The 15,082-nt window shown below is 44.1% G+C and overlaps 1 protein-coding gene across 10 annotated transcripts in view; it reads left to right on the forward strand.

Moving 5' to 3' along the window:
• The window catches only part of MAP4K4 (mitogen-activated protein kinase kinase kinase kinase 4), a 170,727-nt gene that overhangs the window by 94,034 nt on the left and 61,611 nt on the right, over positions 1 to 15,082 (forward strand). For all 10 annotated transcript variants that reach the window (XM_055801333.1, XM_055801334.1, XM_055801338.1 and 7 more), the window contains exon 4: positions 14,601 to 14,726. In XM_055801333.1, coding sequence (XP_055657308.1) covers positions 14,601 to 14,726 — 126 coding nt within the window. The remainder of the gene's footprint in view (positions 1 to 14,600; positions 14,727 to 15,082) is intronic.

The raw sequence follows: 15,082 nt of genomic DNA on the forward strand, positions 1-15,082 counted from the left end.
AAAAAAAGATGACATCTAGTATCAAGCCTACATTCTTGTGAATTTTCTACATTTTTTTCCCTGAGTCTTAATTAAGAACCACTCATGATGGATGGATGCCTGGTTTGGATTAGGGGTCTAATCCATGATTGTTCAAAAAGTACTGGTATTCATCAGCCTTTGGAAGACAAATAGCTACCTAAGAGTGTGGATAAACATCCACAAACACTCTGCTTAGCATGGTTCCACAAGCTGTTACATGCTTCTGGAGACATGGCCATCTTGACCTGGCATGGCTGATGAGCTGTCATCTCTTGTGCAAGTGTTTGTATACATATATCCTCTTGACTGCACTCAAAGCAAGTACTTGTGTGACTGCTGTGCTTTTGGCCATCACCAGAGGGCTTCAGAGTGAGAAACCTTCTTGCCTTCCACATGATGTGAAGAGCCAGAAGTTTCTTCTGAAACCTGATAACACAGCAACGTAACAGGGACCATTGAGTTATGAGACCATAGAAGCTTACTGGTGTTCAGCAGTTTTTTGTATCTTCCATTCAGAGAACTCATTTCATCTGAGGGGTTTGGTTTTTTTTTTTTACCTCTTTTTATTAACTTTACAAGATGAATGGTAAAACAGGGCCTTACCTGGCCCTCCAGGTGTGAGGCAAGTAGGGCTGGTGGGCAGCTAATAGCAGATGAAGGGTTTTGTGGCATCCTGCACTTCCCTGAAGGGAAGAGACCAGGGGATGCAGGTGTGCACAAGCATGTGCCTGCTCTCCAGACCAGTGCCACAGTGTCGGTGTTGGGGACAGGTGGCCAGAACTGGCTTGCGACTGTTGCATGACTGTACACACTATGGCTCTTGGGGTAAAGTGTCTACTCACAAACCAAAGGCATAAGGGAATAAGGGCTGTATTGTATGAAAGACGACCTTAGCTGGATGTCTTGCTTTGAAGAGGTTTGCCAATGAGTTGGAGAGCTGCCCTCAGCCAAGCCTGCTTTCAGTGAGGAAGTTTTATAGGACATGAAAAGCAGTAATGTCCTTTTTTTCCACCATGCCTTGCCTTTATATGCAGCAGCGCACATGCACTGCTGTCATCCCTTGTGTTTTGGATCAGCGGCTCGGCGTTAGCCCAGGGAGAATTGTGAGCGCCTCTGGTTTCTCTTGGTGGTGTGGGAACGCTGGAGCACATAATGGCTGTGATTCAAAGACAAATGCTAGCTCTTTGCTACTGATCACTTTGGCAGAAACCTCCAGATGCTCAGAGACTACAGATGGAGCTGATTTGGGGAGAGTTGTTTTTTGTTTTGGTTTTTTTTTTTCTTCTTTTTTTTCTTTAAAAAAGCACCCACAACCTTAGAACTTCCTTTTTTCTTTTATTATTATGTTTTGCTATCTTTGTAATAGCCTTCTTGTTCTTCCTCATCTGTACCCCCCACCCCTCTCTTTTTTAATTCATGCCAGCCAGAGCGCAGCTAAAGGCTTTTTCCTAGAGGAGCATCATTTGTTAGTAAACCGGCAAAGACAAGCTTAACCAATTTAACCAGCAATTTCTGTGAGGCTTTCCTTTTTGACTGGGCTTTGGGATTTCTTCATGTGCCCATTGGAGGGATGAGGCTGCAGGAAACCACAGGAGAGGAGCCTCCAGCCATGACGGGCTTTGTTCAGATGCCTGTAGTCTGGCAGAAGCTGACCTCCACAACACATGGTCTTTCACTTAGTTGCCTCTCTCCAGCTGTTGGAGAGGTCTGATTTGCTGTGTGTGGGATTTCTGCTGCTTCCATGCTGCTTGGTAATGTTTCCAAACCAACCAGTGGATTCTTGCCTTGGTGGTGGAGCTGGAGCTGGCAGGGGTGCTGCAGCCTGTCCCTTTGTGTATGGCTTCATTGTCACACACTGTCACAGAGCTCTGCTCTGAGCAAATCCGGTGCCTTAAAGCATTTCCTCCTCAATTTTGAAGCTCTCCAAACAATCCAGGTTTCCTCCTTTGGATGTAAGTGCTTCCCCCTACCTCCACAATGCTTTGGCTAGGCTGGTTGCTCTTTGTTCAGTTTCGATCGGTGTGATTAAGGGAAGGTTTTTTGAGTCCATCACTTTGTCATGTTATGGTCCTAGCGTAGTGCAAAATGGTTGTATGTGTTAGGGTGAATACCCTGAGCACAGAATGACAGGCCTCGTTCAGCTCATGAATCATCTTCCCCTGACACCCTGAGTAGTGATAGCATTACTTTTGTTTCAAGGGAAAAGTCCCTGAGAAGACCATTTATCTGGACAAGAGAGGCCATCTGTTTGGTCTTTTTTTTAAACATGCAACTTTTGATTTTATCCTTAATGAAAGTGCTGCTCCAGGGTGTTCGAGCTGCACGCAGCTCCCGTGCAGACAGTGGTGGGTGGGCACAGCTGGGCAGGCTGGGGCCACATTTGGTGCAGGAGTTGTGGTGGCTGCTGGAGGCTGGGGAAACCAAAACAGTATGCTTTCTGAGGGAGATCAAATTATTCCTGTATAGGAGGATTTTAGTAAAACATGCTACACCTGCATTTGAATTATAGTCAAGTTGCCGAGCGTCACTTCTTAGCAGTGGCTTGTGGTACAGGAGTGGGCTGTGCCTGTCTGAACTGCCTGTCTGAGAAAAGAGACCCCAAAGCAGATCCCAGCTAGCTCACAACACACACACACACACATCCTTTTTCTGCTGCCTTTCGCTTTGAACATGTGTGATGGCCAGCAAGTGGAATGAACAAAGAAGTGACCCTGTCACCAGAAACCCAAAGGAGCAGCATTGCCTTTCTCCTCCCCGGGGAAGGCTGCAGCCTGGATGGGGAGGAGGTTGTGCTGTCACCTCTTCCCTGCCTGGTGCAGGGTTTTTGCTTTCTGGGTGAAGTGGCGTGGTCTCTCAGGTTTCTCTTGACAGCTTTGTGATTGATTTAGGGTTGACCTGTCAAGGGAGAGTTTTGGACTGAATAAACCTCATTTTCTTCTTATCAGCACCTGGGTATTGGTGCCTGGCTCCCTTGTTCATATTCAGACTGGCATACACATCCACAGTTTTAAGCAGTTCTCCGACAATTTATTATGTTTGTCCCTGTAGCCCTAAGGGTCCCTTTTGCTAGTTGTGGTGCAGTTGCAAAAGGCAAGGCAAGGCTGGCAGGTCGGGGGCTGGTGGGAGCCCCTGCTTTGCAGCTACAGGGGCAGCAGGACAAAGAGCAGCCGAGCCTCACCAGGAGCCAGTGTTGGGGTTGGGAAGTGGACTCCTGTCCCCAGGCTCCTGCCAGCGCTCTCAGGGTTTCAGCCTAGGAGTGAGAGACTTGGGCTGGGATCTGAGCTGTTTGTTTTTAAACTGGAGAGTGAGATGCTGTAGTGGCTCTGATTTTTGAGGTGAAATACCGTTTAATAAATGCAAGCCTGTTCATAGTCCAGCAGCAAAAACAAACACATACTGTAGTATCAAGACCATTTATATTTTCTCCAGTCCTATTTTCTTGGCTGTTAATCTTGGTCTCTTTGTCACCCGCCCAGCTAAGGGTAAATGCAGCTGGGGTGTAATATTTTCTGTTAATACTTGTTGCTTTTATTTATCCTGATGGAGGCATAAGAGCTTTTCTTCTGAGGCAGGTAAATAATTAGCTGGCTGTAGGCAGCTTCCTTGCTTGGAGAGGGGGAGGAAGGGAGAGAGGGGACTGTGACACCCCGTCTGATAGATGGGCATGAGCATCTTGTGGCTCTGTTCATTGTTAATTCACTCCTACAGCACCTCTCAGCTGTGAGGTTTCCAGGCGTGCTTGGCAGCACCGACAACAAAAACATCTGGTCCAAGAATATAGTTCCCTTCTGCTGGCAGCTGCATGAAAATGATTTTGTACATAGTGGCGTAACGCCAAATGCACTTACTTGTACACTAAAGTGCACAGCCTTTATAGAGCTTTGGCAGTGCAGGGCAATTTTAAATGCTGTGCATAAGTCAGCATTAATCTACCAAAGAAATTCAAAACCTCAGCAACTGATTTTATAAAGAGCTCACTTATCACGCATGCCCAGACGTGGCCATACCTTTATACCTGTCTAATAGCTGTTCCTTTCTGAACACAAAGAAAAAGCCTTTTGGTCACAGCCCTGGTTGTCATCTGTCCTCTGGAAGAGTTTGACACAAACATGAAGGGAAATTTGCCCCTTGCAGACTTCTCTGAATTCTTCCCAGACGTTTGGCTGTTGCTGATAGAGGTTGACTGTCTCCCCTCTTGTTGTGGGAAGGACCTATTCTGTGCTAAAGAAAATGTTAGCTGTGAATCAAGTAGTTTGTGTGTCTGCTGGTAAATTGTAATTTGAGTGATCAGACCTGATAATTACAGAGTCATCATCATCATCATCTTGTCAGTCAGTTGTAAATCATTCTGTAATGGATTTCCTTTTTAAAAAAGAGCTGTATTTCTGAGTGCAAGTGTATTTTAGAGGTAAAATATAATATTCATATTCCTTCCTGCTTGGAAAACCCTTAGGGTTGTAAGTGTGGATCTCATTTTTACGTGAACAAGCCAATTGAAGAGAGGTCTTTGCTCTGGGAAAGCTGCTCTCAACGCAGGTATTTCTAGTTACGTCTTTTGTGTTTATTCGCACAGAGTAGCTGAGCTTGGTGGTGCTTTTTCACCCTCAAATCTGCTGTTGGGTTGTAGGTTTCAGGAATGCTGCAGAAGAGCATGGAGAAGCAGAAACCCCTGGTCTGGCCTGGCATCAGTCATGGCTGGGGTTTGCACACTGCAGAAGGAAACCATTCCTCCCCAGCAAGAAGCAGTTGGTTTGAGGGCTTGGACAGGGTATTTCAGTGAGTGTGTGTAAACTGCCTTACAGCTACCTGATGTTAATCCTCTGCTCTGTTGCTGCTGGAAGGAGCAGTTCTCACCAAAAACAGAGAGAGGAGGAAAAGATGGAGATGGTGGCAAAGGGAGGAGGAGCAAGCCTCCTCCTGCCAGCTTTTGAAGCAGTCGTTGCTTGCAATGCCAGTGAAAAATACTGAAGGTATTTTCTGGGGTATTTTTAAAATTGAAAATGGAATTTGACAAGCCTGTAGGGCTTGGTCAGGTCTCCTCCCTTCTCACCCTAGCCACTCATGGTCTGCACAGACAGTATATATTCAGCCTGTTTCTCAAACACACGACAGTGAGGTGGTGTCTCAGCTTTCTTTGCAGTCCCTTCCACCCCTTGTCTGGTGAGAGGAATGGGCCTTTGAACTTCTTGGGTTCTCCATGTTTGTGCCTGGCATTTTGCATCTGCAGTATTTCCTCTGTGTATGACAGAGGAGAAGGTTGCGGATTACCGACAGAGGCTGAGCAGTGACTAATATTGGACAGGAGGTGCTGAAGTGTTGAACCTTTAGGCAAAGATTACCTGCAATTAAAACTTGTAAGGACTTGTGCACTCACACTGTCATTCAATCATGTTTGTAAGACACACGTACAGATCAGACGATTCCTTTTATTCCTGGGTAATTTACATATTTTGGCTGCTTCACAAAAGAAACCTTGTGTTGAATAAGTCAGATCATGATCTCACACTAGTCCTTGCTTACAAGGTGTTTCTTGGAGGCTGTAGCGTACCCAAAATTTGAAGTTTTCCTTTTGTGGGTGTAAAACAGAGTGTAGATTACAAGCGGCAAGTACAATCGCTGTTAGACCTCTGTCAGAGGTACCCCACTGTAGAAAAGAAACATTAAGTCTATTTCTTCATAATGATGGCCTAAGTGACATGTCACTTCACAGCAGTGGATTGGTGCACTGCAAAGGAAGATGCAGTAATTTTGTTTTCAGAGTTTTTCTTAGTACTCATTTTCTGACAAAATGCAGGACTTTGTTAGTATTGCAGGAGGAGTTTTAAATATTTGGAAGGAAAAGTTGCAGCACTGGCAACATTTTAATGAGCAGGATTTGCTTAATTAAAGCCTAGAAGACTCAGGGACTGCGGACAGCTGAGGGATTAGCAATGTGTTACAAAGTTCTTCTTCCATATACCAGTTGATGTGGGTTCAGAAGCCTCGGCTGGTAATAAAACTGCAGTCGTCCAACCGCGGTTTGCTGGCCTTAACTGTTGCTGCTACCAATAACCAAAACCTGGATTCATTCTTTCTAATTTTAGGCATGTAGCGGTTGTGCTGAAGGTTGGAGCATAGCTGCTCTGGGTGCCTGCGATTTAGTGTGGGGGAAAAGGTGCCCGTAAGGGGACAGGTCAGTTCCACCTCAGGTGGGACTTGTCCTGTAGAGGGGTGAAGGTCACTGGTGGGACTGTGTCTCCTGGAAGTGCAAGGTGCTTGCTTTGTGGCTGGCGCTGCTCACTTCTGGCAATTGTGGTGGTGCTTGTTCATGCACCCCCCTATATATTTTTTGTTATTTAATTTTTAAATATATGATTAGTTTTGGAGTATCATTGCCAGTCAGTTCCCACCGCTTCGCAAATCTGTGTGTTTGCTTTTGGTCTAAATAATATTACGTATTGAGCAGTGCCAAACCCTCCATCACTGTTGGGCAAAGAAATGGTGGCATGTGATGGAGCTTCTGAATTTCTCTTGTCAGGTACCTCTCCAGCCCCATGTCTCGTTAAAAAAGGATCCTATATGAAACAGCCCTGAGGAAATGCCGAAGTGGGATTACTTTTCCTTCCTCTCTTTTGTTCTGTTCCTGTTTGGCTATGTGTGATTACAGCTTTTGGATTTATGATCGCAAACTGTTGGGATATTTTATTTGGTTTTTATCATATATGTTTTATTCAATGTACAAAATGAAAGAGGGGCTGTAAATAAAACCCTCTTCCTTATTCATCTACAGGACTTGTTGATCAGTTTGAGTGCGAGGCTGTATAATGAACAAATCTGTCTTTTAAGGGGATCAGTGTCTTCATGTAATTATAGGTTTTCATGATGTGACGTATGTACTAGAAGAACATTCATGTTATGCAAGAGCTGCCATTTTTAATGTATTTTATCTTCCCAGCTTAAATTTCTGCTAATATAGCTTCTGTGTGGTGTTTGGTACATAGGAAATCCACTTTCAGTCATTTCAGCCTTTTGATTTCTTTTCTCTCTCAGATGTTTGCCTTCTGCCCCACTACCGTCAAAGTTAAAGCTTAGTTTCAAACTAGAACTTTAGTTTCTTGTTGAATCTCTCCAGCTGCATCAAACCTGCAGGACTCGGGAGCCTTCTCCATCTCCAAAGTCCACGCTGTGTCCCAGCAGTGTCTGCACTGCACATGCAGGGAGGGACCCATGTGTCAATCCCGTTTGGGAAGGGCGGGAGTGGCAGAGCTTCACACTGCCTGGGGAGAGCAGGGGCCAAGCAGTGGGCAAATGCCTCCCCTGGCTCTCTCCTCCCAAGAGATGCTGCTTTCCTTGGCATCAAATGCACACTGAGATTTGAAGTAAAAAATGTATGCAACTTTTTGGCTTTGTGCATAAGCCTGATTTCTCTTCAGCATCTATGTCTCCTGTTATTGTCGGAGCTTGGAGCTTTGCATATAGGAGATTGTTTTAATTTCTTTGCTTCACACACAGACTTATTCTTCATATCTGCAGCGATGGCTTTTTCTAATCACAAAAAAACCCTGAGACTGGATGTAGAATTGTATAGCAACAGCTGGTTTTACTGTGAATAATAGTAATGGAAGTAGGGTACCGAACCTTCCCACTTTTATGAGCACTCTGAAGATGTCAGTACAAGACGAGTTTGTTGCATAGTTTGTAAATAATTTAGGCTTGATGAGGATGGACAGTTGAATTGTACAGCTGGGATAAACATGCAGTCTGAGCAGGAAACTCTTAAGTAATCATGACCAGGATTGAGGGAGTAGCCTTGGAAATGGTTGGAGGGATTTGCCCTTAGGTTTCTGTCTTGGTTGTCTTCAGAAAAGCCCATGGCACCCTGGGGTTTCACTGGGGGATGTTAGAAGTGGTGCAGTCTTTGTGCCTTCAGTGCCTTCAGTGCAGCTCATTCAGTGACCAGCGAAGGCATCGGGGACACATCAGGCAAGAAAGAAAATACTGTTGTTGGCGTGATTGGCAGAGGAGGTGGTTTGGGGGGAGACAACAGACAAGTATTGTCTTCACATGGTTTTTGGCTCCTTCCTGCCTGCACGTGATTCCATCTCCTGTGCCTGCACAATGCTGTTACACAGGCTTCCTCAGGCAGTGCTGGGATCCTGCTTAAGAGCTAGCCCTCCCTCATGCTTTTTTGTCCACTTAATTTAATTGTTGCTTTATGGCTGCAGCCTCAGCGATGGCACTGCTGTGAACAATTTGGCTCATTTTCTCTCTTGTTTCAGATGGTGCCTTTAGCATGCAGTAGAGAGGGTGCTGTGCCAAGGGGAGACAAAGCAGCCTCTGTTTTGCATGTGTTGGGAAGTGTGTTTCTAACCTGCTTGATGAAATCTTGCTACTGAAGGTAACCAAATGTGGTCATAAGGACAGCACTGTTCTGCCAGCCAGTTCTCACAAAACTATGATTTTTTTTTTGACCCTTGGAAAAGCATCACAGCCGTCTCCTGCAATCGCTCTGCCTGAGCAGTGTTGCTAGTTTGCTACTCGCGGCAGTGTGGCTCTGTGCTGACAGCAGAAGCAAGCCCAGAGGCTGATGGGAGCTCACAGTGATCAGATAGGCTCCAGAAAGCTTGCAAATGGTAAAGCCCATGAAGGGCTTTCTCTGCATGGGCTGCATATGTGTACAAGGGGAAAATTCTGAGAGGTGCCCTCACAGTGATGATGGGGCAATGCTCACCACCCATGCCACTGCTTGCTGGGTATCTGGTGCTCCTTCAGCATCACTGAGTGCGTGGCATGACTGCTGCATTTTCTTAAGGGCGAACAGTCTGGAGGCCTTTGAACAAGCACATGTTTGGGAAGGACTTGAAGAATGATGCAGAGAAATGAACATGTTGATGCCAAGATGGGAAGAGTCTGTGGGTAAGGGGTCTGTGAAAGAGAGAACTTGCACATGAATTGGGACAGGCATGGTGAATGCTGGGCATGAGAAGGTAGCAGAGGAGAGAGAAGGGAAATAAACTTCCATGAGGTCTTTAGCTTGAGGGTAACAAAGCTCAAAGGCTCTGTAAAAGACTCAAGAAAGACGGGATGTAATAAGAAAGTTGGAAACTTCTGTATGTTAAGATTTAGGAGGGACTTGTTAAATGTTTACTGCACGTCTTGATTAAAGTCTTTTCTTCTAAGCGGTTTAGGCTTTCCCTCTCAAGAAGCCTGTGTTTGGTATTTTCTTTTCAGAACTACTTCATGTCATATTTCCAGTTCTAACACTGTTGTGGCATCGGAGGGGATTGCATTTTTCCACATTGCACTCTCTGCAGTGCAAGCTGCTGTGCTTTACTCAAACTTTCTACCTTGGCAGGCACTGGCAGGGACTTGCCCGGCACTCAGAGTCTCATTGCTCTTGTGGTTAGGTTCCTCCCAAAATTACAATGTCCTTCTTAGCTTGGAGGCAGTGCTACAGCTCCCAGTTCAAATACTGTGCTGTGTGCAATACTGCCCCAACTCTTCTTACCAAAGCATCTCCCTTGTGTGTGAGAACTTTATTAACGAGTGTATGTATTATGGATTCCAGCACCAGAAAAGGTCACCTTTTGTGCTAGGCACTATTCAGACTTTCCCTGTCCTAGACAGATTCTGCTCTGAATGGATGCTGGCCAGGGTCTGGCATGTGGGGAGGAGGGAGGATGTGACATACAAGCAGAATAGTTGTTTGTAAAAGTTGGTGTCATGATTTATCCAGAAGGATTTTTGTTTGCATTTGTTGGCTTTTAAGACTTTTTTATTTTTTTATTTATGTGGGTGGAGAGCAGAAATGAAGAGTGAGAGGGAGCGGAAAGGAAAATAAACTGGGTTTCTTGTGGACTTTCTCCTGTTTTTCTTCAACCTGCATGTCGGCTTTCCACTGTTGGGGAGTGATGTTAATTCTTCAAACACTTGGTTGTAGCTTAAAATGACTGGATGCCATTTGTGCGGGGAAAGCTGAGATTTGTCACTGTCTCATTTCTTAAATCAAAAAGGAAAGTTACTGGAGGGACTAATTTGTATTCCCCTGCAAACTGGTTTAGGATAGCATATAAATCATGTGGTGCGACAGGTAAACTTGCTCTTACCTTCATCACAGAACGCTGTCTTGCTTTATCATTGCTTGACTGTGTTTTCTCATTTATGCTTCCCCTCATCATATGGCTCAGGTAAACAAAATCTTCTGAAACTGCCCTGGGTTTCTGTTCCCTGAGCTGTGCCATCCCTTGAGAGGGCAGAATCAACAGCTAGCAAAGAGCAGTGGTCAGGCAGCCCTTCCACTCTGGGGAGTATGGATGGAAGGTCACCACGTACATGCCCTGGGATAGTTCCTTTCTGTACCTTTGGGCGTGTTTTTTTGGGGGGGGGGAGGGGGGCTGTTTTTTGTTTATTTGTTTGTTTGTTTTAATTCAGCTCCTGACATAATTTCCTAGTGCTATAGACCTTGGGAAACCATGTTATTTCCCCCCTTACTCCCCTGGCTGTGTTTCTTAGTGACAGATTCTCATAGGGGTCTTGTACCAATTACCAGTTGCAGTGCTGGGCCAGGTTGGGATTGTTTTGCTTTGTCTTCTGAGGCACCTAGAGAAAGATGTTTAGGGAAGTATATAAAAACAGGGCAGGCATGAAGTAATTTTTCTTTTCCTTTGGTTATGTCCTCCCTGCTTCTGGCACTTCTAAAGCTGTAGTTCCCTTCTTCTCCCTCCCTACCATGATGTCCAGCAAAGTGCTTCTGAATTTATCATCTTCTAAGAATTTGTATAAATAAGCAGGATTTTCTTGCAATAATGGTGCAGAGGGGGTTACCTTTGGAAAACATGCTGAAATGGCATAATCAAGCTGTCTAGATTAATATTCCTTACATGGATCTGCTGTAGCAGCTTTTGTTTGTCTAGGAATTACTCCAGTGGCAACTATGGTCAGATACTTAAATCATTGAGATACTTAAATAATCACAGTTTTGTAAATGGTGATGTAATGAAAATGACAAGCCATTGATGCAACTGATGCAGTTGCATTGATGCGTGCAAAAAAAACCCCACCTGATATTTAGCATGCAAAGATGAATGGAAGAGCAAACAGTGTTGAGATTTTGTGCTACAGCCACAAGGGAGCTGATCGGGCGCCGCTAGCTGGCACCCTGGGAGGTAGCATGCCTGGTTCTGTTTTTAGTGTGCTAATTCAAATGGTTAGAAATGATCTTAATGCACATTGGTGGATTTCTGTGTGGGCGTATGTGATTTTTAATCTTACAGGCAAAGTCATTCTGATAAATCAGCATTGCAGTTAGAAATCCCTAGAGATGCTGACATGTCCATTTAATTTCTGAAGGGAAACACATGGAAAGTGCTCCAAGCTTGATTTAACCACGTGAGTCTTGCAAAAGTATAGCTTACTGCAAAAATTACTGGTAATCAGACGTGCTGTCACAAACTGACAGTGAATGTGTAAGTATAAAACACCAGCCCCATCACAGGCCAGACAAAGAAGATTTCAATGGGAGTTTGTATCCAAAGATAATGGCTCAAAGTGGTAATTGATGCCAGCTGCATAAAATCACTAGGAAAGGCTCACCAGCTGCCTCTGTCCTCCAAGAAAAAAGGATGTACTTTTGTATTACTTCATGAGAATGACAGTCTCTCGCCTCAGTTGGTTTTAATTTTCTCCTTTTGTGATCCTGGCGCCTCTGCAAACAGAGGGACTGTTAGTGGTGGTGGTGCAGCGTGTGTATTGTCAGGAGGAGGTGAAGGGACTTCTGTCTTTGAGGCTGGCTCACATGTCCAAATCCCAGGATGGCTGCCGAAACACCTCCTTCTGTGCAGGAGGACCCCTTCTGCAGGCTGCCCTCCCTGCGGCACATGTGTCCATAAGGAGACCTGTGTTGAAATGGTCTTATCCGGTGAGATTTTTGGGTGGGATTCATCTCACCCTGATGTAACACATCTGCAATACTGGTGTCTGGATCTTGGCTAATGACCTCATCCTCCTTGTGTGGTTACTGGGGAAAAGTAAACACTGGTAAGGTGCACATTGTTTGGCCTCGTTCAGATATCCACATTGGAATGAAATGAGTTGTACCCTGGAAAAAAATGTTCCTGAAACTGGAACAGAACAATTTTGGTCTGGCCACCTTATTTAATCTTACACCAATTGCTGTACCACAGTAGTACTGCAGCCTTCTCTGTGCTGATCAATCCTCATGATAGTTCCTGTCGCCACAAAGTCTTCAGGACTCAGTGCCAGGTAGTTATCGATCCACACTAAGTAAGTGGAGTTTTCCAAAGCCTGGCAAGAATTATTGGATCCATTTATTTTTGTAGACTGGAATTTGGACTGGATTGAACTGTAGGTGAGGCACTATTTGTGTTGTGGACAAATGCTCAATGACAGCTGAAATAAGAGTTTAGGACCATTATTAGTCTTAGTTACAGGAGATGTTTGGGGTTGCTGCAGGCTGTTGAGCAGGTGCTTTGACATAGCCACAAGGAAAAACTGAAAGGGCAGTAACTAGTGGCGGTCTACTGGGTCTTTATGCACCTTTTTTTGTTGTTGTTGTTTGTTCTTCGGGGTTTTTTTTTTTTAATTATTTTATTTTTCAGGAAGAGGTCCTGTCTAAGCATTGTCATTTGGGCTGTTATTGCAATAGATAAACATGAACAACCTTTAGGACATCCTGCCCATTGTATTGTAAAAGCTATTGTGTTCCATGTGCTGAGGATCGGAAATAATTTTTATATAAGAAGTCTACAAAATAGCAGATTAATTCAATTATACATGTTAACCTATCAGTGATTAAGTCCCAAACCATTAAGTTTAAGAAACCCCCTGTTAGAGTTTTTTTGCTTAAATTCAGTGTGATAGTGGTAGTTTCTAGTATAAGCATGGGGGTTTTGGTGGTTTTTTTTTTTGGTTTTTGTTTTTTTGCATACGGTCCAAATAAAAAAATCACAAAACGGCAAGGGCAACAGAAGCAGCTGAGGAAGCACTGAGTTAGCTTTTGGCTCAAAGACCTGTTCTGATAACACTTTCAGGGCTGCTGTTCACTGGGAACTTTGATTTACAAGATTGTTTTACTGTTTTGTTCAGTGTTCCAGAAATATGCAGTGTTTTACTTCAAAGATGCATCATGAGAAGATTTAAGAATAGCTTGGTGCATTTTGGGAGTTTTCTCATAATTATGAATAAGCGCTGCATCCCCCTGTATAGTGTATTTGAAATAAATGTTTGTGTTGTAGCATAGGGTGGTTTCTTTTTGCTAAAGCCATGCATACCAATGTGTGTAAATAGTTAACATGTACTTAGTATTAACATCTGCGTATGTGGTGAATAGGATATTTGATTGCTAGCATGGTACAAATTGCAAGGAAGTTTAAGGCTTAACATTTTCTCATGTAATCAGCTTTGACATTACAGGATAATCAAAATACGTGCTACCGTTTCCATCAGCCAGCCACCCTAGGGAACAGAGGTTTCGTTTTTTTCCTGGAATCAATTTAAGGTAGACGTTTACCCCCTGGATACCTAAGGCTAGAAAATTGTGGAGCAAATAAAGGTCGTGCCTAAAGGGGTAAACCAGCTGCCTTTTCATTTGTTGCCTTGAGAGGTGCTGGCTGAAGGCTCTCAGTTTCTAGGTGTGGTAAGAGAGCTGGGGGTGGGATGGTGTCTGCTCCTACTTCTGTATCTGCTGCCTGCTCAGACGTCACCTCAAAATGTGTGTGGACCCTTCCATGCAACACATCCTACTGTCACTTCAGAAATGGATTGTGGGTGTTTTAAAGGAGCGGTTGCATAGTGTTATCCACTTTAGCTCTCTGAAGAGATGACCTGCCTTCACCCGAGCTGCTCTCTGCTTGGCACCTCACTGAGGCCGGGGGAGCTGGGGGAAATCCTTCCTCTGTCTTTGTGTCCCAGCATCCTGTTTACCGCCCCAGCCCCTGGCCCTCTCTTCCTAATGCACTTGCTCTTCCTCCGTGGAGGCAGATGGAGGAGGAGGAAACTGGTGCACGAGGCAAACGCCTTGTCTGTGCAGTGAGGGGAATTCCTGAACTCCACCTCTGCTTTCCTGTGCAAGCCCCATGCTGGCACCAAGGTGGGACCCACCTCAGAGGGCCTGCTTCAGCAGCTGCCTGGTCTGAGCTGCTGTCTGGCATTTAAATAGAACTGATTGCAGTTTTCAAAATTCTCCTTTAGAAAAAATGAGGAAGATGGAAGTAATACCCCTCTCTCATAAATTCACAGATTTTTCCGGTTTTCTGGTTCTCTGGATTGTGTAGAATGAAAGCCTGCTAGCTCTTTATTTGCTTAAGGTATTACAAGCATAGGGTTTTTAAACAGACCCTGTCCTGCTCCATCATGGATGAAGTCCAGTGCATCCTTCATTTGCTTTTTTACACTACTTGAAAACTTGTGAAAGTAAGTTCTGTTTTAGACCATCTCAATAAACAACATTTTGATGGCATGAACATAGGATGTGTTTACTGAGCATGATGCTGATATAAATTGAACTTTTAAATAATGTACTTGCATGAAAGAGGAAATTCATCATGCATATGGTGTATTTTTGGTGTTTTTTTTTTCCAAAGGACGAAGAAGAAGAAATCAAACTGGAGATTAATATGCTAAAGAAATATTCTCATCATAGAAATATTGCAACTTATTATGGTGCTTTCATTAAGAAAAGTCCTCCAGGACATGACGACCAACTATGGGTAAGCAAATGTTTCTCAAGCATGTTCATAAGTCTTTCCCTTTTGGATACAGTTTGAGTATGATAGAAATATCACATTATGGAAAGACAAGCTAATAGAATTTGGTGCTTGCCTGAACAGATAGATAAGTGAATCACATAGGCTAATCATGCATCCTTAAGAAGATGGCTGAACTAAGATTTGCTATTAGCAATGGATTTGCTCTTTAAGTAACTTTTTTTTCCCTATTTCCCAGCTAGATAGTAACATGTTTCATGGGAACGAGGCAGGCAATCTGAGCAGTGAGAATGTACGACTGTAAAAAGAAAGCTGCACTTGAGAATTGTACCCATTACATTTCTCATCCCACCTCATCT

Source organism: Falco peregrinus, chromosome 4 (assembly GCF_023634155.1).
Source record: "Falco peregrinus isolate bFalPer1 chromosome 4, bFalPer1.pri, whole genome shotgun sequence".
Taxonomy (NCBI): domain Eukaryota; kingdom Metazoa; phylum Chordata; class Aves; order Falconiformes; family Falconidae; genus Falco; species Falco peregrinus.